Source organism: Trichoderma harzianum, assembly GCF_003025095.1.
Source record: "Trichoderma harzianum CBS 226.95 unplaced genomic scaffold M431scaffold_14, whole genome shotgun sequence".
Classification (NCBI taxonomy): Eukaryota; Fungi; Ascomycota; class Sordariomycetes; order Hypocreales; family Hypocreaceae; genus Trichoderma; species Trichoderma harzianum.
Genome location: NW_020209262.1, coordinates 104228 through 127445, shown reverse-complemented (window position 1 = coordinate 127445; position 23218 = coordinate 104228). Strand labels below are relative to the sequence as shown.

The following is a 23218-nucleotide window of genomic DNA, read 5'->3' as shown; positions in this document are numbered from 1 at the left end:
ATCATACAAGAGAAGAAAGTCTGGATATCCAGGCTATATCGATGCAGTGATGGTAATAATAACAATGATAATACAAGGTGGTTTGTCTTTCTTTAAAGGCCATTATCAAATTCTGCACCTCATTCTTTCCTGTCATATCCCAAATCCTGCCGTATCTTCCTCCTCCTCTCCTCCTCCAACTTCCTCCACTCATTGTCATCAACCTTGGCAATCTCAACAGCCTCAGCAAACGCAGTCCCCGGCGCAACCTTTTGCTCCCTCGCCTGCCAAACATCCTCGCTGCTGCGGCTCCCAGGCGCATAGTACTTTTCGTACTCCTTGCGGCGGTAGTGCTCGCGGACGGCCTTCTCCTTGAGGGTTCCCGAGTAGGACTTTGTGCGCATGCAGAACCAGAAGTCGTCCCAGAGGTGGCCGCAGGAGCGCATCTCGCCGTGGCGGTAGACGGCGTTCCACTGGCCGCCGAGGGAGTTGCAGGACCAGGCGAGGTCGAAAGCCTGGCGGCAGGACATTTCGGTTGGGAGGAGGGATTCGGTGACGGGGTCGAGGTGGGGGACCGGGGGAGCTTCGGGGGCGGTGGAGAGTTTTGAGGAGAGCCATGATGTGATGACGGAGGGGGATTGTGATGATGATGAGGTTGAAGAGGAGGAGGAGGATTTGGGTGTTGTGTCTTCGGATTTGTTGAAGAGGTCGAGGAGTTTTTGGATTTCGGGGTCGACGGGCTCGTTGGGAGCTTGAGAGGAGGTGGATGTTGATGAGGGAGGTGGAAGAGTTGATTGTGTAGGTTGAGAAGGAGAGGAAGAGGGAGATTGGTCGGTTGGTGGTTTGGGGGGCGAAGATGTCCAGAGCCAGCCCATTTTGAAGGTATTCGTAGAATGCGATGAATGTGTATGTCAATGGATCGATATCAATGCGCTCAGGCTGCGGGTTTGAGATTGAGCGCTAGGTTGGCTCCTTTTACGCTCTTTTAGAAAAGAATGAAGGTCGTTGACTCGAGATTGGATTCAGTTGGTGCTGGTAAAGTAACAAAATAAGCCTGCCCGCCTTTCTTTTCTTTCTTTGCTATCAAGTTGAAGCATCTTTTTTCGGGTCATCAAGGTCTATCGACAATCGCATTTTCGGCCGGGAAAACAGCTTTCCCGAAAGTCTTGGCTTTTCCTAGTCTGGCAAGCAGCTGGGCTGGGATGGATTCCTATGACCTCATTGGCCCTACAACTAGCTCGTCATGCTATACTATATGAGAGCTCAATAAACAGACGATTGGATTGGTTTCTCTCTTCACATCAACTCTTGCGAATAGCGAAATGTGCAGTTTCTGTGGCAAAGAGCTGTCATGATTCCCTCGCGAAGCCTTGCGTTGCTGGCGGCGCGATCCAGCAGCGCGCGGGCGCTACGATCATGGCCTGCGGCGGCTCATGTTGCGACGAGACGGACGGATTATGGGCTGATGAGATGGCGAGCTGGGCAGAGGATTTGGGAGACGACGACGGCGATGCCTTTGAGTGAGGGTGATGCTGCTGAGAAGAAACAGGATTCGTCACCTTCTGAGGAGCAAGAGAGTGGGCGATTCGATGTCAAGTCCAACGAGTCGATTCTCTTTTTCGACAGTAAGGAAATGCTCATGGAGTCCTGTCTGATACTTTATTGACTTGATACTTTTTGTAGATTTGTTTCCTCTTAAGCTCACTCCGCTGTTGAGTCGCCAGGCAGAAACAGATCAGCAGCTGACGGACCTCATGAAGCGCTTCAATAGCTCCTCTTTGGGTATCATGGATCCAATCCAACTGGTGAAGAGAGCGATACCGGAGAACTTGCCTATCAAAGTGACGGAGATTTTGCCACGGCTCAAAGATGGCGGAGCGTTTGTCAAGTTTGAATATGATGCTAGTCTGAATGTTACAGAGATTGAAGGTAAGTGAAACGCCATAATTACCTCTACCTTGACTTACTGACTGTTGGCTAGCCAAGCTATTGAAGAAGCTAAGAGAAGAGCCGCTTAAGCCGTGGTTCAATCCCTTCCGCAGAATTAGAGCTCGTCTCGTCCGCGGAGTTCCTTGGCTTGAGGATCTACATCGATACCCATCGCCTCTACTCATGGTGGAATTCGTCCCTCCCGAACCTGGCGCTGCTCCCGAAGAGCTCCCCGAGGAAGTTCTTTACAGCCTGTTCCGCCGGTACGGAAAGATTGCAGACATCATTCCTCAGCCAGCTGATTCAAAGATTACGCCGCGGTATGCTCAGATTGGCTTTCCCAAGCTGCGCGATACCATCATGGCGCGGAACTGCCTGCACGGCTTCGTTATCAGCGAAGCTCAAGGAGGGGGCAAGAATGGAACCAAGCTGCGGTTATCCTACGTAAAGCGAGAAAAGGCCCATAGCATATGGAATTGGATCACGACGCACCCCCGAATTGTCATTCCCATCGTGGCTGCGCTCATCGCCGGTGTCTCTGTCATGATCTTTGATCCTATTCGAATGTTTTTCATCAAAGTGCACGTGCAGCACTCTCTTCGCTACACGGACTGGAGAATTTACAAGTGGTTCAAGTCACAGACACCAAGCTTCTCTTTCCACAAGAAGGAAGAGCATATCGAAGGTCTTGGTACGATATGGAAGCACCGCAAGGATCTCATCGAACAGCTACAGAGCTGGCTTGATGGCAGCTCGGATACTTTTATTGTTGTCACTGGTCCAAGAGGCTCTGGAAAAGCCGAGATGGTTATGAGTCAAACCTTGAGTGGGCGCAAAAACGTCATTCTCATTGATTGTAAACCGATTACGGAAGCCAATGGCGAAGCTGGCACCATCAAGAGGCTGGCGGCGGCAGTTGGATATCGCCCGGTGTTCTCATGGGCAAACAGTATCAGCAGCATGATTGATCTCGCAGTTCAGGGCACGACAGGCGTCAAATCTGGATTCTCGGAGACTCTAGAATCGCAGTTGAACAAGATCTTGCACACCACCGCCACCGCTCTCAAGAATGTCGCCCTTTCGGAACGACATAAGACAGACAAGGATGCCAATATCTCCGAGGATGCATACTTGGAGGCTCACCCAGAGCAGCGCCCGGTCATTGTTGTTGACAACTTTCTTCACAAGAACGAAGATTCTAGTATTGTGTACGACATGATTGCAGATTGGGCAGCAACAGTCGTCCAGAATAACATTGCCCACGTAGTGTTCCTCACTAGCGACTCCGCCTACTCAAAGTCCCTTACCAAAGCCATGCCAGACAGAGTCTTCCGTACTCTATCCCTGGGTGATTTAGATGCTGACGTGGCAAAGAACTTTGTCATCACACGTGTGGAGGAGGATTTAAAGCGCGAGGCACAAGAGGAGGAAGAGCTAGGCGAGAAGAGCAAGAAACCGTCTCAGCGACCCAGCTTGGCAGGATTGGACGATGGCATCAAGGTCTTGGGAGGCCGCTTGACAGATCTCGAGTTCCTAGCCCGACGACTGAGGGCGGGACAGACGCCCCAGGAGGCTGTTGAAGAGATTGTCACCGAAGATGCCACTGACATTGTCAAAATGTATCTTCTCGGAAGGACAGCTGACGCGGACAGGAGATGGTCTACCGAGCAGGCATGGCACCTGATCAAGGCTCTCTCGGAGAACCCAACCCTGCGCTACCACCAAGTTCTTCTCTCGCCTACTTTCGCCTCATCCCTCTCATCCTACGCATCGAACGGAGAGGCTGCCATTGAGAGTCTCGCCGGCGCGGAGCTCATCACCGTCACGACGCACCAGGGACGACCTCAGACGATCACAGCCGGCAAGCCCCTCCACCAGGCGGCGTTTAGCGTCCTCGTCAAGGACCGCGTGCTCCGCGCAAAGATGGACCTGGCGGTTCTCAACGAAATGGCCAAGGTCGAAGCCAAGAACATTGATACGGTGGAGAAGGAGCTGCAGCTGCTGGGCGGGCTGCCGCGGCATACCGGGGAGTCGGCGGGCAGAGTCATGTATCTGCTAGGCAAACTGGATGCTGGACAGAGGAAGATTGCGCAGCTGGAGAGGGAGATGGGTGGCTTGAAGAAGATTATGAATGAGGAGTTCTGATGTGGGATGTAGTTTAGTAGTTTGGTTGTATCATGCATGTATGATGAGAGAGATGTTCTAAGCGTGTCCTATATGTATGTATGGATGGATTGTACGATAGGAAATGAGCCATCAATCAATTCTGCTTTTTCCACAGTTAATGAGCTTGTTGCATTGGTTACTCATGATCTTAAAGCCCATAATAGACACTTTGATTTCCCTTTCCTCCGCCTCATACGCATCAATCAATACTAGGCATACAGATATAGGCGAACAAACCGTATCTCATATAAAAACAACAGTCACGCAATACAAACATCAACGAATTCCATATAAAGAAATGGAGAGACAGAGAACAGAATGCATCTCATTTCACGCCTCAAAGCTTTGTAAACCAGATTAAAGAAAAAGAAAAAAAGGAACAAGAAACAAGAAAAGTCCACAAATACTCCCCTCCCTACCAAACCCATCCGAACAATCAGCCCGCCCTTGCGCCTTCTGAAGATGAACAAAATGAACATTTGACATTTCTCTTTCTTCCCCAACTCCCTTTTTGTGTGTGTGCTTGGTTATAATCAAATGAGAGAACAGAGAAAAGAAAGAACGACAAGAAAAAGCTTGCTGCGCCAACGAGAAAAAAATGAATGGGAGAAATACGCTGTCGATGAAAAATAGGGGGTGGTCAAATCGTATTGAAGAGGGAGGGTTTGTGGGTGGATGGTGAATCGTCATGGCCATGTAAATCGGTAATTTAACTCGCTTATGTTTTTCTCTTTTTCTTTTTAATCTCATTATGCTGCGATGCTCATCTGCGAAGCTTCATATTGCGCGGGTGATATCTCGCAGGCTTGGCAGAAAAAGACTCGACTGGGATTATCGTAGTCGTTTGTGATGCTGTAATAGTTGCCTGTTTACATCAATGTTAGAATATGCCTTTCGGCTATGAAAATAAATAAAAATGCTCACCTCTGGGCACAAACCACATACCGCCCGCGGATATGCGAAACTGCGCCTCGTTGATCGTCACCATGACTTTTCCCGTGTGCACGAAAAAGACCATGTGCATCTTCCGTGAATTCTTGGGCCGCTTCTCGCCACCAGGAGGTAGGTCAACTACACCGGCACCCATAAACGGCATCGTCAGCGTCTTTGCGAAGCGGAACGTCGCATCGCGAATCTCCGATGTCTGCACTGCCAGGGCCGATAGGGCGATGCGCTCGTCCGTTACCTGGACAGGCTCGTCGTCTGCTGGGGGGTGTTCTTCATGTTCCGTCTCCCATATCACGATTTCGCCCTCGACAGTACCTGGTTTGACCTCCCATGCTTCATAATCTTCTTCCACCACGGGCTTCTTCGGTTTGGGCCGCCCTTTGCCTCGTGATGGAGCCGCTCTGCTGGACACCTCCTCCTCAGGCACACGCACAACTTCCTTGATGCTCGGCATGACGAATCGATCCTTGGCAAACATATCAGCTTGCTCCTCATCCTCCCGGACCACCTGCTCGCCTCTCCAATACTGGATAGGCCGGTAAGAATGTCGCCCGGATCTCGTCTGCGTTATGCTGTCCAAGTCCTTGCGCATAGATACCAACCCACGAGATTTTGGCATAGGTGGACCACGCTGCAGCGCCGCAAACGACGTCTCTCCCACATCCCCATCCTCGGCATCCGCGTCCTTGGGCTTCCTCCCAGGCCGGCCTTTAGTCTTGGGTTGGGATTCAGCTTTATTCTTGGGTTTGGCCTTTGCCTTGCTCGCTGCTACCGGCACAACAATTCCACTACGAGCAGGGCCTTTCCCCTTATTCAAAGGCTTTGACTTCGACTGGGCTTTTGAGGGTGCGGTAGTTTTCTGTTTCTTCCGGGGCACAAGCTCTTCTTCGTCTTTATCCTCCTCCTGCTGCTCTTCCTCTGACTGCTCTTGTGCTTCTTCTGGCGTATCTTCACGGAGAGACTTTCGCGGCGGTCCTCGCTTCTTCGACGTCTGAGATGATGATGGTGCTTCCACGCGGCGTTTCGATTCCTTGTTTGACCGCCCCTTTTGCTTGACACTCGGCAACTCCTCCTCCTCCTCCTCTTCTTCCTCTTCCTCTTGCGCCAATTCTTCTTCTTCGGGCTCCTCTTCTGGCTCTTCAGCATCTAGCTCTTCTGAAGGCTCTCTTACGGGAGCTCGAGGAGCTGCTTTAGGCTTTGCCTGCGCTGCCGCCTTGGTCTGCTTCCCGCGCTTCTTCTGCGGCGATGAATCGCCATATTGTCTCTGCGCAGCTTTTGTCTTGGGCCTCGGCGAATCGTTTGGCATCGAATCGACCATCAGTAGAGATTCCTCCGCCCCGTTCCCGGTCGCGCCCATGACATCGTCCAGCTCCTCCGATTCCGAATCGTCTCCGTGCCGTGAAAAGCCGTTTAGCGCTGTCGCCTTTTGTTTCCCATTCGTCTTCGCTGCCTTGTTTCCGGCCTTGCTGGCAAAGTTAAGCCTTCGGGCTGCCTTTTCGGCGCTAGGATTGCGCGTGGGAGAGGATGATCGTTCGTTTGCAATTCTGTTACAGGTAAGTTCGGGTTCGTCTCGAGCTCAAGGAGGGGGGGACAAAGTACTCGATGCTGCGCCGGTTCTTGAGGACTGTTCTCGGTCCTGGTCCAGCACCTAGATTTCGCGAAACAGGGTGTCAGCCATGCTTTTCTTGGAATTGAGAATTGTCATTCGCCCATGAAGCCAGCGAATTAACAATGCGACAAAGCTCACTTGATGATATCTCCATGTCCTCGCTTCCGGATTCATCCCTGCGAGTGACTGCGGGCGACGAGAAAATGGCATCCAGAGGCTGCATGCCATGCTCATCGCGCTCGCCCGTGTCCTTCAAGAAAGCGCCGGTTTTCCTATTAGCACCAAATCAGCGCTGCCACTGCCACAAGCCCTGCGAGATTCGTCTCTCGCCCAAGCGCCAAAACATACCGGCCTCGAACGCCGAGCTCATGGAGAGCTTCCGGCTCAGCTGAAGAGTCGCCTCTCCGCCCTCCGCCTCGAGGCATGATGGGCAAAAAAAAAAGAGGCTGGTCGGAATTCGGTCAAGGGTGCGAAAAATCAACGGATGGAGAAACAAAAAAAATCTCCCAGCGGCCGCTTGGTCCAAAAAAATAATTCGGTTTCCGCTGCCTCAATCCGCAGGCGACGCCGAGCTTCGAGTTTGCGCTGGTCCGAGTCGAGATTTGGGCGACGCGATTTTAGTGGATGTTGACGTGTTGAATTGAAGAGCTGCGCGCAGAAGAGACGGACCAGTATGAGACCAGTATGGCATTTTAGCATTTTAGGCGGGGGTTGGCAGTGATGGAACAGCTCATGAGTGCTGCAAGAGCGCTAGCCGGGCCCGTTTTTCGGACAGCTCCCAGCACGTGTTGCTGAGCTCCAGCGGCGAGCTTTACTGAGCTATGCGCTGTAAGGATGGAGCAACTAGCACTAGCAACGCGTCAAAGTGAAAGACGCGTCGAGGGGGTGGATAAGATCTTTTTATCAATCGTCCATTTACAACACTCTTGAATGCCAATTATACCAGAACAGCATCTCGTACAGGGCATTGGCGGTTGCAATAACACTGTCATTATCCTCTGAGATACGCTGGGGATTGTTTTTAATCTAATAATCCAATATCTACAACCAATTGCTTCCCATCACAGAGAAGATCTTCAACACCACACAGCCATCATCTCCCTCCATATAGATCCGCCTCATCAACCACCAACCGCAGCCATGGAAGAAGACACCCCCGTCCCCGATTCCACCGCCCATGCCTCTTCCACGATGCCCTCCTCCGGCACTTTCGTCCCTCCCTCAGTCTCCTCCCACCGCGATACCCTCATCTCCGGCGCCACCTTCTCCCACTACTCATCCATCCCACCGGCTCTCCTCCCGACCGATCCCTCCGATCCCTCAACGGCCCCGCCCTGCGTCCTCGGTGTCGATGAGGCCGGTCGCGGACCTGTCCTCGGCCCCATGGTCTACGGTATTTTCTTCCTCCCGACCGATATCTCAGATCCGCTGCTCAGAGAGACGCACCACTTCGACGACTCCAAGGTGCTCTCCGCGGCAGTGCGCTCGCAGCTGATGGAGACGCTGTGCACCCCCGGATCGGATCTTCACGAGTCGTGCGGCTGGGCCACGACGGCGCTTTCCGCACGAGATATCGGTGCCAACATGATGAAGCCCGTCTCGTACAACCTCAACGCCCAGGCCATGGACGCAACCATGGATCTCATCCGCGCCGTCTACGCAAAGGGCGTCAACATCAAGGAGATATACGTCGATACCATCGGCCCCCCGGCCACCTACCAGGCCAAGCTCCAACGAGTCTTCCCAACCGCCAAGGTCACCGTTGCCAAAAAGGCCGATAGTCTCTACGCCTGCGTCAGTGCCGCCTCCGTCTGCGCAAAAGTCACCCGTGATGCTGCTCTCGAAACGCTCTTTCACGCCCGTCAAGTCGCCACTGCCGCCACCAGCGGTGAGGAGGCTCCATCTGAAGACACTCCCATGGAATGGGGCTCTGGATATCCATCCGATTCCAAGACAGTGGGGTGGTTAAGGAACAACATGCATCCTCTCTTTGGATGGGGGCCTGAATGTCGTTTTAGCTGGGGCACCGCCAAGGACATGCTCGAGAGCAAGGGCAACGGCGTCAAAATCGAATGGCCTGCCGACGATGACGGCGAGACGAGCAAGTTGACCGACTTTTTTATGTCTGGGGGTGAAGAGAAGCAAGGGAATGAGCTGGCATCATGGTTTGGAACCCCAGCAGGTCAAGAAGCGTTCTAGAGAAGATTCAAGGTGACAAAAACAGGGCATGGACAGATTCTCCATGAACCCGACTATACTTCTCAAATCATAGTTTTGAATTGGGGTGCGCATATGGATTGGCGTTGCAGATATATATCACGAAAGGGAATCAATGGCAGGGCATCGGCGTTTGGTAGTTAAACCTTAGTATTGAATTGGATAAACCAGCTTTATTTCATCTTGTGTAGACATTATTCGTATCCTGTTCGCTCATCAATGCTATACGCTCTTGTGTCCGCCAATGTCCGACAATGTCTCGAAAATTTATACAAAGGGAGCTTTTATTCTTCTCATGTGTCGCCTCCGGGTTCCTTTTATCTTTTCCGTTTCACGTCTAAATGTCATCCGGGCTTTCAGACTCAGTCTTCTTCTTTCCACGGCTATCCAGCGTGTCCATGCTGATGTCGCTGTCTTGCCTCACGGGCATGGCCAGCGCCTGTCGTGCAGTGTCTGAGTTGTTGACGAACTCGCGCAGCTGCTGCTTAGCAATATCCATGCCCTGGTTGACAGCGGCGTTGCCCATTTGCATCATAGGGCCCAGCAGGTTGAGGTACCACGCAGTGTAAGTTCCTCCACCAAGCAAAATGAGAAGAATAAACATGAGCGGATTGCGCAGAACTGGGATGAAAAGTTAGTCAAAGTAAAGGTCTCTTCCAGGGATATTCCTTACCCATCCAGATTTCGTTCCAGCCGAGAACGAGCAGCAACACATAAAAATACCATGGCACCTGGGTCATGCCGCCAATGGCGCTTCGCTTGGCCTCGACATAGACGCCATCGGCTGTCTTCTTGAAGCGAACAACCAGGTCTTGTCGCTTATTCTCACTCAGCACTGTCATCTCCTCCTCAAGGCTCTTGCCCTCTTCTTCATCGACGCCGCCGATAGGAGCAAGATCCTCCTCGTCACCAGCTTCAACTCCGGCGGGCTGCACGCCAATGAATCCGATCAGATCCGGAGATGCGTTATTAGCCAGCAGCTTAAACTTGGAAAGAAGAGGTATTAATGTGAGCGTAGACTCTCGCGCCTTTGTATAAATACCCTCGATGTCGTCCGTTGGCCTCCAGATGCGCGGCACACCAGCATCGTCGTATCGAAACTTGTCCTCGAAGTTTTCCCTAAGCTTCAAGAGGATGTTGCCCTCCATGACCTCCTCCTCAATCTTCTCTCGGAGTGCCGTCCAGCTCTTACGTCGAAGGCGCCACAGGCCAACGTCGACTTCAGAATCGCTGGCATCGAAGCTCTTGGCTCGGTCAGCAAACCGGGTCTCGGCTTCGCTGACTATTCCGGTAAAGACTTTCCAGATTCGGTCCCAGAGATCCTTTTCCGTCGCCGGCTTTTGGCCTTCCTCGGGCGCTCCCGAGCCTCCTCTGCCGGATCCTAGTTTGTTGAACTCTAGGCCGACGGCATCGCCCAACCGTGACTTGACCCAACGCTCCACCCGCGTGGCTAGCCGGCGGATTTCGTCCTTGCGCAGCTTGCTGCTAACCTCATCGAGTTCGGCCTCAAAGAGCTGGTTCTGGGACACAAAGTTGGTCCACTCGACGCCCTCAATCGCAAGGCTGTCTACCTCTGCCTTGAAGATTTCCGTAGTCTTCTTCTTCTCGTTGGAGACGATTTCGGCAAATTCATAGGCTCCACCGGCCTTTTGCCCGGCCTTTACCTTGTTTGAAACGGCTTCGCTAAAGGCCGCGACTCCGGCTTTGTGAGCTGCTGCAATTTGTCCTTGGTACAGGGCCTTGAGTCGACCGTCAACCTTGCTCTCCAGCTCCTGCTTCTTTCGGGAGTAGACGCCCTTGTGGTATCGGCTAGCCTGCACTTCAAAAGCTCTGAAGCATTTTTCACGGGCCTGGCTAGCTGTGGCGCCCAGATCGGGAAGCACAATGGCCTTGCCGAGCTTAGAGGCTTGAGCCTGCTGCTCCTCAAGTGGGGTCAGAAGCAGGTCAAAGGCAACCAGGACTTCTCGAGATATCTCGTCACATCGGAACTGAGCTAGGAGCTCTTGCTGCGTTGGCAGGTCCAGGTCCTTGTTGTTCACGATTTGATCCCAGATGCCCTCTGTGTACACCGACAGTCCATCTGCGGGAATTCTCCTGTGATACTCGGGCAGGAGAATACCGCCCTCGGTCTCCGCAACACCGTCATCGCCCTTTCCTACTCGGTGTCCCGTGGTGAATCTCGCTCCCAGTTGCGCGACTTCACTCTCAAACTTTTCTCCTTGTAGAATCTTGTGGGGCAGAGCTGCAAAGCCAAAGTCAAAATAGTCTTCGATACGGGACTGCTCCAGACCCTCTGGCTTGGAAATGGACGACCAGATCTTCGTAAGATCTTGAATCAATGTGTTTTGAAGCGCCGACAACGGTGTCACTCCAATGTGGTCTCGGATGACGAAGAATAGGAGAGATCGGGGGGTCGAGCTGTGGTAGACCGTTAGCACGTGAGCTTCAATTGGCGCATGTCTTGGAATGCTCGTGGCCTGTAAACCAGTGGGGCGAGGTTCTTTACTTTTTATCTTTCAGAAACAACTGCAAGTTGACTTCAAACACCGTCTTGAGCAGGCCCATGTTGGCTCCCTGGTACAAGCCAACCTGGTGTTCCCAGATGTTGATCAGGAGAACCTCACTAGTAGCGAGGGCAAACAGGGCGCTCTTTCGCTCGAAATCCTGGTCCTCTCCACGTTCTCGGCCGTCGGTACCCTCGACATCCATAACGAGAATGTTATCTGCCATCGGGGTTCCGGCACTTGTCTCCCGCTTGTTCTTGGACAGCCAGATACCCTTGGTCGTTTGACGGCGTTCCGTCTCGGACATGACAGAGAATGTGGTGCCAAAGAGGTGGTTCAGGAGGGTCGACTTTCCTGTAGACTGAGATCCAAACACAGAGATGAGGTGGTAGTTGAAGCCTGCCTCGGCAACGTGCATGGTCTGGAGGTAGTCGTTGAGGTTGCGGCTATGGCGGCGAGGGATTTCGCATTAGCTTCCACTTTGCCTCGAATCACCACAACAGGAGCTTTCCGGCACATACTTGAACTCCTTCTCTTCATCTATGACCTGACAACCATGGTCATAATTGCCGTTCGCCGGCTGGTCACCGACGGCGGAAAAGTGGCCGTTCATGGCTGCTGCTACACTGGAAGCTGAGCAATCCGAAGCGGCATGAGCTCTCGCTGGGGAGACACGAGAGGCAATTGGGTTCTCAAGAGAGCGGAATTGGATGGAGAAACGGTTGAGGGAGTGTAAAGAAGCTTAATAGGAGCGGTATGAAGGACGAAAGTCAAATGTCATTAGCATGGAGCTACTATATGGCGAGTTATGACCACCTTACGCTCTTCTGATCAAGCCGAAAGTGGCATGGTGGGGTACCGTGACAGCCACACGTGGTTCCGCTGGTGCGGCGTTTTGTTGGGCTGGATGCTGTGGCTGGTGACGAAGATGTCACAGTTAGATGGCGTATCATTATTTTCTCCGTGTTCCGTCTGATATTCTGTGAGCTGATTCGTCCATTTCCTTTGTTTGCTTCATTTACTACAGGGTACGGAGTGTAACGACTAAGGCACTTACAACGTTGAATCATGCCCAAGATATGCATGAATGTCCGGCGCTTTTCCCTCATCATGTCATGTCGAGCCATGTGTTTCGTCCTCATCAGCACCGGGATTCGTCAATGCGTGTCATCACCCTCGTGGGCTAGTTCAAGTGGCTCTTCGAGACTAACAAGCTTCCCTAATGCAAGTGTTGAGGCCTGAAAGAGGATATCGCCTGGAGCTCTCCTATTATTACCACTAGCTGGACTGTCGACATGCATGTCTCTCTTTATCTGCAAATCTGGGTGTGAGACATGCTGCAGATCAAATCCTTGACAGTGCCACGCATGTTGGGCCACCCTGCAGCAATTGGTTAGACATGCAGTGGGGGTGGGTTCTGAGATGCAGATGTTGACAGCACAGCTTACGGATGTAGATGACGTTTCAGAGGTACTGCATTAACATGTCTTTTTTTATTTCTCTAGCTATCTAATTTGCGAATACATGTTCAATCAGGCGTTCTAATCACCCAAAGAACCGAAAATCATCGACCTCTATGCCCGAGTCAGAGTCAACAGAACGCTTTCACCAGGTCCCAGCTTGGCCTTGACGCCGCTCTTCTGCTTGCCCAGGTTCTTGTTGTTCCAGACATCGTGGACGCTATAGGTTCCCTTGATGCCCAGGTCCTCCCATGAAGCCGAAACCCACTCGTCACCGGTGCTGGTGCCGTTAAATCCACCCTGGCCGAGATCAGGTCCGTAGTTAGCGAGGACAACAACGGCCTTTCCGTTTGGCGCAGGGCCTGCGATCCAGGCCTGCAGCTGTTTGGCATCCTGTCCTCCCGTGCCGGGGTTGCGGGGCTGCATGGGGTACTGCGCAGTGAAGTCGGCAACGTCGTGAGCCGCCTTGTTGGTGAGCAAGTTCAGGCCAAACTTGTCGAGATGGGTAAGGTCAGAGCCGATAATGAGGTTGGCGCCCGCTCCGATGTAGTGTGTCATGACCGTCTGTCGCTGTGCGTCCGTGATTCCGGTGATAGTGGCATTGTTACCGACAAGGAGGTTGTCCATATCGGGATAGATGTTCAGGTGGTCAAAGAACTCCAGACCAGCAATGATCCATTGACGATAGTTGTCAAAGGCTCGCTGAACTACCTCCCATGACACAAAGGTAGGTTGGTTGCTGTTGTTGAGATCCTGGTCGGTTCTCATGGAGTCGGCATTGGAGTTCCAGATGTTGAAGAACTTCTGAGTCCGGTCAAGCTTCCAGGAGATGTCCAGGCGCATCTTGCGGCCGGACTGCTGAATGGCCTTGTGCCATGCAATGACGGAGCCACTTCCATCAGGAGGGAGCATCTGACCATTGTCGGGCGATCCAGGAGTGACAAAGTCCAGTTTGACGAAATCGACTTTCCTAATGTCGTTGTGAGCACATATCTTATTGGCACGAGAGTAACCACTTTGAAACTTACCACTTAGCAAACTGATCAGCACAGGAGTTATGCCACAGCTGTGTCTCATGTCGTGTATAGTCGAAGATGCATCGGATAAGGCCTTCGTTACCGTGGCAAACATCACCAATCTTGGTGTTTGTGTGAATGATGGTCTTGTTTACATCTTCCAAGAAGGCACCGGGCACAATGTACACACCCAACTTCAGGCCTTTGCTGTGAAGATGGTCTGCCAAGGCGGGGATGTTGAAGGTGGTGTTGTCGTAGAGGATACGGCCGTATTCATCACCGTGATCTCCAACAGACCAGCCCGAGTCCAAGCTGCAGGTGTCATATCCAGGGAGGCCAACAAGGTGGTCGCACTGCTCAATGACATGCTCCTGGTCAAACTTGAAGCTGGGGAGAGTCAGCGGGTTTGCCTGGATGCCGAATGAGTTCCATCCACGGGCGGAGCTGCGGAAGCCATTGGGTGTCTCCTTGTAGGAGATGATCTTCAACTGATGACCATGGCTAGACGTCCGTTTGGCATTGGGAGCTGCAACAGTACCTGTCACACCCAAGCCGAGCACGAGCGCCGAAAGCAAACGACCTGTCATGGCTGATCTTATCCCGAAACTAAGTATAAGAAAAAGAAGGCACAAAGAACTCCTAGGACGTCAAGCAGAGACACTTTGGATCGACTAGCTTGCAGCTCTGGAAGTGGAGGGTTGCAGTTGCGTCAATGATACTCAATTAAGCTTCTACACGGCCATTTTATATCAATTTTGCCTACATACTATCCATTGTTTTTCTCTCGTCATTGATGAATTCTTCCGGATACCTCTTGACCGGGACAATTAGGCAACCCGGCGGTATACTCTCCGCCACTTGCAGCGGAGGATTGCTCGGCTTCTGGCGCTCTCTGCCAAGGCTTACCAAAGACGAGAGATGCAATACTCCGTATTGTAATAATGCCGTTGCCTATTTTGTTCCTCGGCTCTGTCAGCAGAAATGGCCAGACACACTACGACAGTTACGTATTTGGGGGTTACACCGATCTAATGCAAAGTATGGGGATCTTCTGGGGTTCGATGCGGAGATGCTTTACCCCTGTGTTGCGATCGCGGGGGATTTACAACCCCGTCTGGGGTATAAAACGGAACTTGGCGAAGAAACTACATTCGAAAAAAGCTTGGCCGAACTCCGTATTAAGGACGAAGCGCAACTTCCAGCCGACGGAAATACCAGTTTTAGTATTTTGTACTACGGGGACAATTGAAGCTATCTAGAACGAGGAGGCGGAAAAGGTGGAGAGTTCCAAGACGGAAAAGAGTTGGGCGACGGAAAAGGTCGAAGAAGATGGTTTGCCGGCTAAAGTGCTGGGTCACCCGATGACGGTTATCCTTCCGTGAAGGCATTGCTTTGCAAATGTCGACTCCGTTCAGGATATCAAGTAATAACGAGGCGAGACAAAATATTCATTCTTGTTCGTCTACCCTCTTGGAAGGAGGGAGGAGTCAGCTGTCGATCCGAAATCTTAAAGTTACCTCCTTTCAAGGAGCGCCAATCTGTTGACGAGTACCTTGCTGCCATGGCTGGAATCCACAGGAACAAGCTCTGTCTCCTTTTCTCTGATTATCCTTCTCATACCTTCTGAATCGGTCTTCTGTCTCGTCTCATCTGCTCTCCTCCCTTCAGTCGCCCCCTACTTTATCTGGTTGAGACTGAGGAACACTCCCCATCCAAGACCAGCAATGCTACCAACAAGCTGCCGGTAGTCAAAAGGCACGACGACCAAGTTCAATAAACAGACGATCGGCCACACTCGATAACCTGCGAACAACATGGGCCAGAAGTCCTACAACTCTGGGTCAGCCTCTCCAGGGTTCCATCAACAGCTGGCGAAGGGGTAGCTTCAGTTACTTACGCTGATGACACTACTCAGGATGCTGTTAAAGCTCTGAAGGTTCATCTGGCCCATGAGGCAGATGAACATGAGCGTGTTGACCGGTGCTCCAAGAGCTTGATCCAGGATGAACTTGGCTGCCGTGTTGGCAATGTTCAGTTTACCGCCACTCCCCGTCGCAGTATCTTGGACTTGCTTGTCTTTGACAGACTTGTCTTCTTTTTCCTCTGTCGTGGTTGGAAACGTCTGCTCTAGGAACTCCTGCCACCTATAGTTAGGAGGTGTTGTGAGCACCGTGTATACTATGAAGCGCAAGATGGAAGAGAGATCAACACCATCGAAAGTCTGCATGCAAGCGGGCTTCATGTCAGCACATCAACCAACGGCGAATCATTATGATGCCACGGGGCTCTTTACTCACCCCCCTGCGATATGCCAGAATGCCTTGGGCAAATACCCCGGACAGGGCATTTAGCACCGTCGCCTGAACGGTTGCGGCCGTGACTTTGGAGTCCATCGCACCAGCAGTCTGGATTTCTTTCGAAGCCTATGCAAAAGGATCATCAGTTTAACGAGAGCAACTACTGCAGTCGAATTGTTAAGTACGATTCCAAAAGGGGTCACTCCCGGGGAACAAACACCATCGCCTACATGTCCGCGAGATACTCCGAGAAATTACTGAGTCCGGAGCTATCCTATCAAGCTATGTCGCCATTCTACAGCTCCTAGGGAGAGAGGGGTGATGTCTCTCCAGGCTCGCTGCCATCATACCCAATCCAGTCGAGGTTCGGCGACACATCCGAAGCAGACCATCAATAGTCAAAATTTGGCTCGTGGAGCCCACAGAAGACAAACGTCGCATGATGACACGAGACATCTGAGAGCGTCAGGCGACCTGAGGCCAGGGCGAGATGCTTTCTTCACCATTCTCATCTCAGTCCCCCTCTGCAAATACCCCTGTCAACCTGCAAATGTCGCCAAAGTATTTGCCTCTTCCTTGCTTCCAGCCCCGCGCCCGTTTTCACATTACCCAAAAGGGGAAATTATCGGGCATCGATACTTTTGCCTGTAAAACAACAGCGCCTCAATACCGCCGCCAAAAAGACAAAGTCTGGGGAGGCTTGTAAGGCTAAGTCTACCCTTGTAGGGAATAGCCAATTGCGGGGTGAAGAAGATGAGCCGAGTCCACCCTTGTAAGCTATTTCGACGAGGCCAAGAGTTTGTCAACAGCATGATAGGGACTCTTTGAAGGCGTCTAGTCATTATTAGGCTGGATGGAGGGGGAAGAGAAGAAGCTGGAATAACTATAAAATAGGCTCGTTGGAGTGTCATTTTTCAAAAGGAAGTTGACCGAGAGTCAGGAAGAGTGAGACAGGAGTTAAGACAAGCACCGGTCTGTCTCGAGTCTCTCTTACGGACGATTTTTCGATTGATAACCCCCTCTTCTCCTCCCTCTTTTGCCATCTCACGGAGGCTGTTCTCTTGATCTTCAAATCTCCACCATCAAGAGGAGCCATGGAGAAGTCACTGGCCGTGGCCCACGCGGAAGATCTTCCCATTGAGCCCAATGAGAAGCTCGCCATCAATGAGGTTGCTGACAAGGCCAAGCAGGGTGCCGAGGCCGAGCACAACCTGCATCCGCTCAAGGCTCTGCGCCTCTATCCCAAGGCCATCTTCTGGTGCCTGGTTGTGTCTGCCTGTGTCATTATGGAGGGCTATGATACAAACCTCTTGAGCAACTTTTACGCCTACCCCGAATTCGCCAAGAAATACGGCCACTTTAACGACGCAACCAACAATTATCAGCTCTCAGCCCCTTGGCAGGCTGGTTTGGGCAATGCGTCCAACGTCGGATCCTTTTTCGGTACACTTCTCAATGGCTATCTCGTTCTCAGATTTGGTCACGTCCGCGTTATTCTGGGCTCTTTGGCTACTATGAGCGCTTTCGTCTTTATCGTCTTCTTTGCGCCAAACACAAAAGTCCTGCTTGTCGGCGAATTGTTGTGTGGCCTGCCGTGGGGCATCTTTGCCACAACCGCGCCAGCATATGCTTCCGAAGTCCTACCAATGACCTTGCGTGTGTACTTGACCAGTTGGACTAACATGTGCTTCATCATTGGTCAGCTCATCTCTGCCGGTATCTTCGCTGGCCTCGTCAATAATACGACAGAGTGGTCTTATCGAATTCCTTTTGCCGTCCAGTGGGTTTGGCCCGTGATTTTGTTCCCGATTATCTGGTTTGCACCTGATACCCCTTGGCATCTCGTTCGTCAGGGCCGCCACGAGGAGGCAAAGGAGTCGTTGAGAAAGCTCCGCTCAAATCCCTCCGAGGAAGAGCTCCAGGAGAGTCTCAACTTGATCATCTATACCAACAACCTGGAAGAACAGCTTTCCGTCGGTACATCGTACTGGGATTGCTTCAAGGGCTTTGAGCTTCGCCGAACCGAGATTGCCTGCATGGTGTTTGCCGGTCAGGTCCTTTCCGGTATCAACTTTGCCTACAACTCAACCTACTTTTTCCAGCAGGTTGGTCTCACCACAGAACAGACCTATCACCTCGGTGTCGGTGGAAACGGCATGGCTCTGTTTGGCACCATCGTGTCTTGGGTCCTGATTATGCCTTACTTCGGACGTCGTACGACATATGTTGTTGGCATGGGCGTCATGTCGGCTATCCTCATCATCATTGGCGGTCTCAACGCTCGAACAAGCAACCACCACGTCGGCTTGGCCCAGGCCATCTTGACATTGGTGTGGACCTTTGTCTTCCAGCTATCGGCCGGTCAGCTCGGTTGGGCTCTTCCGGCAGAGCTTGGCTCGACGCGCCTTCGTCAAAAGACCGTCTGCCTGGCTCGTAATGCGTATGCTGTGACTAGCATTGTCGCCGGTGTCTTGCAGCCATATTTCATGAACCCGACTCAGTGGAACCTCAAGGGCTACACTGGCTTCGTCTGGGGCGGCACTGCATTCGTCACCTTTGTTTGGGCTTATTTCCGGTTGCCAGAGTCCAAGGACCGGACATATGAAGAGCTGGACATTTTGTTTGCCCGCAACGTTCCAGCAAGGAAGTTTGCCAGCTACAAGATCGATGCCTTCCAGAATGATGCTCTGCCATAGGAAGGGGGGAGATGATTGCTTGCTAATAAGGAGGCCATTTTTGGTCATTTTACAGGCTAAATCTGTCCGGGGGACGACTCTGTAGTTGAGATTAGCTAATTACGTATTATGATAATTATATACCTGTTCATCGCAGTAAAACGTAAAACTTTAGCCGGAGATTGTGAAGAATGAAGCTGCACTGCACCTTACAAGTCAGTGGTAACTCTCGTAGCTACGACCAGGAAACTGCTAGGAGCCACTTCGTACTTGCTGCGTAGATGATTGCTCCTGGTTTGCCCTTGCACCAAATTCAAAAGGATCCAAGCGATAAAAAATAATGTCCAGACTTCATCCCCCAAGCTCTCTTCTTACAAATTCAATCATCCTCCGATATGTTTTTGTTCTTTCTTCTTTGTATCAGTTAATATCTGGGTATTTCATCGTATTTCATTCCGCTTCCGCATTCTCTCCTCGAAAACGATGGCCCCGTGGCAAGACCCCCGGAGAAATGAGACGGAGTTTCAATGGGAGAAGCATATTTCGCACCCTGATTCGCTGGATGAATTTCTCACATAGTTCGAAGAACGTCTCGGCGAAGTCCGGAGGCAATGCCCACTGCCTCCCCTGCATGAGAGGCAGCTGATGAAGGGTGATGACAAGGAGAAGCTGTGCAAAAGGCTCATGGGTGCCGTCTTTTGTGTATTTGTCGGGGACGATAATCCCAACCTGAGCTGTTTCAACAAATGCGTCCAAGAATGTCTTGATACCGAAATCTTTGCCGAAAACCCGTTGACATTATGGCTGGGATGGCAAAATGTGGCAAATGTTCTTATAAACTGCACCAAATATACACGTCGCAAAAGCGGCGGCGGCAGCAGCAGCGTTTACGGCTGTCCAAAAGCTGTAAGACTCATGTCGGCACTGGCACGCTTCTGCCTCGTGGATGAGTTTCCGAGGCATTCAGCTGGCCTCAAACGAATGTACGAACTGAGAGCGATTGAGCATGCACGCACTGCCGTCATACACGATAGTGAACTGACATCATACCAAGCTTATCTATGGGTAAACAGAGAGGGTGGCTCGGCTCCGGAGGAGGTTCCGGAGGAGAAGGAAGGCGACGAGAAGAAAGATGCCGATGAGAAGAAGATTGCCGACGAAATCGAGAGCAGCGCAGATATTTACATCAACATAGCAGACGATGACAGCAACATGGCAGACAATGAAGACAGCACTGCAGACAATGGCAGCGGTACCACAGATATTGGCAGCGGCAGAGCAAATGACGACAGCAGCAGCGCAGAGAACGACAGCAGCAGCCGAATAGCATATGCTACACCGAGAAGGCCCTCCGATTATCGATTATATGAGCGATGATGGATTGGATGGAAACAACTTGTTGATGCTGGTTATCCATCAAGTAGATGGGATTGCCATTTACGGCAGTTTCCAGATACGGCAACCCAAACTACGGAGTACATACACGGGACGGCCTTTTGCTTCTCTAAACACCAAACAGTCAGCTCTTTTTCCAAGCAATCTGCACAACAAGAATAATTAATGCTTGGATTGTATATCCAAATACCTTGCAGCGTCAGTTGCCTTCGGCCAACTTACCCCGGATTGCCCTTTTCAGCGAAATCAATCACCAGCGCCGCCAAGATCTTCATCCCACCAGATCTCACCTAAATCTGTGGACCCCCCAGTTTGTCCCGAGTAAACTCCCACGGGATCCCACCCCAATTTGTCTGAAATCGATAGACCATCGCATTTGCCACGAATCACAGGCGTCCCCGATTAATTGACCGTAACGAACGGCATAATAGCCGCTGGGACCAAGCCAAGACGAATCCTCCGTGGGAATATGGAGGGGAGGGGCAAGAGGATGAGAGATGGGATAACGGGTAGGGGTGACGGAGAGGAGAATTGTTTGGGGGGGACTCTATGCGGTTTGTTTTTGTCCTTCATCTTGTACTTTGTTTCTCTTTTAATAGCTATCGGTGGCTTGTTTCGGTTCCTCCGACCTGATCGCTGGTCCTGGGGCGGGAGAGGCGGATTGCTCTTTTTGATGTTAGAGCCGAAAAGGTATATTAGACGCAGACATAAAACGAATCGCTCCTCTGTTTTTGTCCGTCGGCTCTTCATACCTTTTCTCCCCCTTCAAGAGAAAATATTCACCGTTTCCTGTGTGTTGGTGATACAAGATGAGGTTTCCTGCTAAGGAAGGGCTTCTCGTGGCCCTCTCTGCGAGCGGCGTCCGGGCCGTAAACAACGGACTGGCGAGAACTCCCCAGATGGGATGGGTATGTTACTTGTGTGACTGATGCTTTTTTCGTCCTGTCCCGGCACATCTCAGTCGAAGCAAATCGAATCACACTCACACCAACCAAAAAGCTGACGATCTTTGTGTGTTTCTCCTCCAATAGAACAACTGGAACACGTTTGCCTGCTCCGTCTCGTCGACCCTCCTCACCAACACGGCCAAGCTGCTCACGGAATACGGGCTGCAGGACCTGGGCTACAAGTACGTGGTGCTAGACGACTGCTGGTCGTCGGGCCGCGACGCCGACGGGAAGCTCGTCGCGGACACCACCAAGTTCCCGGACGGCATGGGCGCGGTGGCGGAGGAGCTGCATGGGCAGGGGTTTCTGTTTGGGATGTACTCGAGCGCTGGGGAGATGACTTGCGCGCGATATGGTGAGTTATTCATTTTCCTTCCCTTATCTTTATCTGTTCTTCTGTCTTGCTCAATTGTGCGCTTCCTATGTGGATATTTGGTATTGGATGTTGGTTTGACGAGGAATTGCTAATCGTTTGATAATGTAGCCGGATCCCTCGATTACGAAGAAAACGACGCTCAGAGCTTCGCCGACTGGGGTGTCGACTACCTCAAGTACGACAACTGCTATCATATGGGCCGGTTCGGGACGCCCCTCATCTCCTTTAACCGCTTCAATGAGATGGCCAAGGCGCTCAAGAAGACGGGCCGGTCCATCCTATACAGCCTATGCAGCTGGGGCGAGGACTACGTTCACACTGTAAGTCTCCTTCCCCCCTGTCTTTGGCTTCCGTCACGGAAGCTGCGCAGTCTAAGAACGCAAGAGAGAAGAAAAAGAGCAAGACGACTAACGTCTTGTCGCATTGCAGTGGGGAGGATCCATTGCCAATTCCTGGCGCATTTCGGGCGACATTTACGACTCTTTCGCCCGTCCGGATGACCTGTGTTCGTGCACAAACGCCGCCGACCCAGCGTGTATTGCCCCCGGCACGCACTGCTCCGTCCTGGCCATCATCAACAAGGTGGCTCCCTACATCGACCGCGGCCTGCCGGGCGGGTGGAACGACCTGGACATGCTGGAAGTTGGCCATGGCGGCATGACGGAAGAAGAGGTAAGTGGATAGAGGGGAGAGAGAGATCCCGTGATGGTTCTTGTTGTGACTTCCGACTTACATGCAAGTATTAACATGGGATGGAAACAGTACAAAGCCCATTTCTCCATGTGGGCGGCGCTCAAGTCCCCCCTGCTCCTCGGCAACGACCTCCGCAAGTTAACGGCCTCCTCTCTCGCCATTATCAACAACCCCGCCATCATCGCCCTCAACCAGGACCCCCGTGGCCGCGCCGTCCAGCGCATCTCGCGCAATCTCGACGTTCCCAAGGACCGTCACGGCGTGGGCGAGACGCACGTCTGGAGCGGCCCCCTGGCCAACGGCGACCAGGTCGTCATCTTCCTCAACGCCGCCGACACAGACCTCGACATGTCCGTCTCGCTCGAGGACGTCTTCATCATGGACGGCGTGGGCACCGCCCCGCAGGTCAAGCAGGACTGGGCCATCCACGACCTGTGGGGTAGCAGCGGCTCTCGCATGAGCTCGCATGACGCTCAAACCCTGCTCGACGCCAAGGATGCGGACGCTCGTCGCTCGCTGCTGCAGACCAAGCTCGGCTGGTACAACGCGACGGAGGTTCCCTATGCCCAGGGCCTGAGCCGTCGGGACCCACGGCTGTTTGGCGAGAAGATTGGCGCCGTCGAGGCCGGTGGCATCATCAGTGCCAGGGTGCCGAGACATGCGGCCAAGGTGTTTAGGCTGCAGAGCACCAGCGGAGAGGATACCACCAGGAAGAGCCTTCTCAAGGATGAGCTTTGAAGAGGAGCTGGATGGTTAATTGAGCTTCACGAGACAGAGATGAAGAGGCTAATGAAGGAGGATTCCAAAAAAGAGGGATTTCTCTGTTGATTGATTGGCATGGTTTGGCAGAAAAACCATGGCAGCATCATAGGCATATACATAGAACTGTTACACAGGCATATTTCATAGAACATTTTCATAGCCACCCCAATAAACCCAAATCGAAATGTTGAAAACAAAAAAACCAAAAAAGAAAAAGTGATTCCAAGAAATTATTTCAGGCTGGC

General features: G+C 52.1%; 13 protein-coding genes across 13 annotated transcripts; 7 read left to right on the top strand and 6 right to left on the bottom strand.

Moving 5' to 3' along the window:
- Positions 1-119: 119 nt before the first annotated feature.
- On the bottom strand, positions 120-854 carry M431DRAFT_499174 (hypothetical protein; the record flags this gene model as incomplete). The annotated part of the gene is made up of 1 exon (XM_024917769.1): positions 120-854. One exon carries the CDS (start codon positions 852-854, stop codon positions 120-122), a length of 735 nt encoding a protein of 244 aa, XP_024770024.1.
- A 476-nt stretch (positions 855-1330) lies between these two features.
- M431DRAFT_9075 (hypothetical protein) lies at positions 1331-4053 on the top strand (the record flags this gene model as incomplete). The annotated part of the gene is made up of 3 exons (XM_024924181.1): positions 1331-1604; positions 1663-1908; positions 1961-4053. 3 exons carry the CDS (start codon positions 1331-1333, stop codon positions 4051-4053), a joined length of 2613 nt encoding a protein of 870 aa, XP_024770023.1.
- Positions 4054-4242: 189 nt separating this feature from the next.
- Positions 4243-4943, bottom strand: M431DRAFT_250074 (hypothetical protein). The gene has a single exon (XM_024913781.1). The coding sequence runs from the start codon at positions 4822-4824 to the stop codon at positions 4432-4434; it is 393 nt and encodes a 130-aa protein (XP_024770022.1). The 5' UTR covers positions 4825-4943; the 3' UTR covers positions 4243-4431.
- Positions 4824-7056, bottom strand: M431DRAFT_95491 (hypothetical protein; the record flags this gene model as incomplete). Its single annotated transcript, XM_024924708.1, has 5 exons — positions 4824-4939; positions 4999-6566; positions 6622-6670; positions 6770-6903; positions 6980-7056. The coding sequence occupies 5 exons, from the start codon at positions 7054-7056 to the stop codon at positions 4824-4826; spliced, it is 1944 nt and encodes a 647-aa protein (XP_024770021.1).
- A 766-nt stretch (positions 7057-7822) lies between these two features.
- M431DRAFT_95114 (hypothetical protein) lies at positions 7823-8830 on the top strand (the record flags this gene model as incomplete). Its single annotated transcript, XM_024924661.1, has 1 exon — positions 7823-8830. One exon carries the CDS (start codon positions 7823-7825, stop codon positions 8828-8830), a length of 1008 nt encoding a protein of 335 aa, XP_024770020.1.
- Positions 8831-9185: 355 nt separating this feature from the next.
- M431DRAFT_499170 (hypothetical protein) lies at positions 9186-11965 on the bottom strand (the record flags this gene model as incomplete). The annotated part of the gene is made up of 4 exons (XM_024917768.1): positions 9186-9469; positions 9522-11266; positions 11355-11798; positions 11874-11965. The coding sequence occupies 4 exons, from the start codon at positions 11963-11965 to the stop codon at positions 9186-9188; spliced, it is 2565 nt and encodes an 854-aa protein (XP_024770019.1).
- Positions 11966-12926: 961 nt separating this feature from the next.
- M431DRAFT_95162 (glycoside hydrolase family 27 protein) lies at positions 12927-14415 on the bottom strand (the record flags this gene model as incomplete). Its single annotated transcript, XM_024924670.1, has 2 exons — positions 12927-13782; positions 13841-14415. The coding sequence occupies 2 exons, from the start codon at positions 14413-14415 to the stop codon at positions 12927-12929; spliced, it is 1431 nt and encodes a 476-aa protein (XP_024770018.1).
- A 1088-nt stretch (positions 14416-15503) lies between these two features.
- M431DRAFT_95524 (hypothetical protein) lies at positions 15504-16221 on the bottom strand (the record flags this gene model as incomplete). The annotated part of the gene is made up of 3 exons (XM_024924714.1): positions 15504-15656; positions 15726-16049; positions 16126-16221. The coding sequence occupies 3 exons, from the start codon at positions 16219-16221 to the stop codon at positions 15504-15506; spliced, it is 573 nt and encodes a 190-aa protein (XP_024770017.1).
- On the top strand, positions 16124-16543 carry M431DRAFT_511906 (hypothetical protein). Its single transcript, XM_024919759.1, has one exon. The coding sequence runs from the start codon at positions 16254-16256 to the stop codon at positions 16431-16433; it is 180 nt and encodes a 59-aa protein (XP_024770016.1). The 5' UTR covers positions 16124-16253; the 3' UTR covers positions 16434-16543.
- A 676-nt stretch (positions 16544-17219) lies between these two features.
- M431DRAFT_95086 (hypothetical protein) lies at positions 17220-18821 on the top strand (the record flags this gene model as incomplete). The annotated part of the gene is made up of 1 exon (XM_024924657.1): positions 17220-18821. The coding sequence occupies one exon, from the start codon at positions 17220-17222 to the stop codon at positions 18819-18821; it is 1602 nt and encodes a 533-aa protein (XP_024770015.1).
- Positions 18822-19445: 624 nt separating this feature from the next.
- On the top strand, positions 19446-20177 carry M431DRAFT_534001 (hypothetical protein; the record flags this gene model as incomplete). Its single annotated transcript, XM_024920908.1, has 1 exon — positions 19446-20177. One exon carries the CDS (start codon positions 19446-19448, stop codon positions 20175-20177), a length of 732 nt encoding a protein of 243 aa, XP_024770014.1.
- Positions 20178-20477: 300 nt separating this feature from the next.
- M431DRAFT_249977 (hypothetical protein) lies at positions 20478-21169 on the top strand. Its single transcript, XM_024913778.1, has one exon. It carries the CDS (start codon positions 20665-20667, stop codon positions 21019-21021), a length of 357 nt encoding a protein of 118 aa, XP_024770013.1. The 5' UTR covers positions 20478-20664; the 3' UTR covers positions 21022-21169.
- Positions 20806-23090, top strand: M431DRAFT_249987 (glycoside hydrolase family 27 protein). The gene is made up of 5 exons (XM_024913779.1): positions 20806-21103; positions 21227-21497; positions 21627-21838; positions 21948-22190; positions 22281-23090. Exons 1-5 carry the CDS (start codon positions 21005-21007, stop codon positions 22947-22949), a joined length of 1494 nt encoding a protein of 497 aa, XP_024770012.1. The 5' UTR covers positions 20806-21004; the 3' UTR covers positions 22950-23090.
- The last annotated feature ends 128 nt before the right edge of the window (positions 23091-23218 follow it).

What these genes read in the sequence shown, in the direction of transcription:
- M431DRAFT_250074 (XM_024913781.1), bottom strand. Translation starts at nt 4,824, where the DNA reads ATGAGATTAAAAAGAAAAAGAGAAAAACATAAGCGAGTTAAATTACCG.
- M431DRAFT_511906 (XM_024919759.1), top strand. Translation starts at nt 16,254, where the DNA reads ATGCAAAAGGATCATCAGTTTAACGAGAGCAACTACTGCAGTCGAATT.
- M431DRAFT_249977 (XM_024913778.1), top strand. Translation starts at nt 20,665, where the DNA reads ATGGAGGGGAGGGGCAAGAGGATGAGAGATGGGATAACGGGTAGGGGT.
- M431DRAFT_249987 (XM_024913779.1), top strand. Translation starts at nt 21,005, where the DNA reads ATGAGGTTTCCTGCTAAGGAAGGGCTTCTCGTGGCCCTCTCTGCGAGC. An exon ending in GAACTCCCCAGATGGGATGG is followed by an intron (nt 21,104 to 21,226) that starts GTATGTTACTTG and finishes CTCCTCCAATAG; the next exon opens with AACAACTGGAACACGTTTGC. An exon ending in GCGAGGACTACGTTCACACT is followed by an intron (nt 21,839 to 21,947) that starts GTAAGTCTCCTT and finishes GTCGCATTGCAG; the next exon opens with TGGGGAGGATCCATTGCCAA.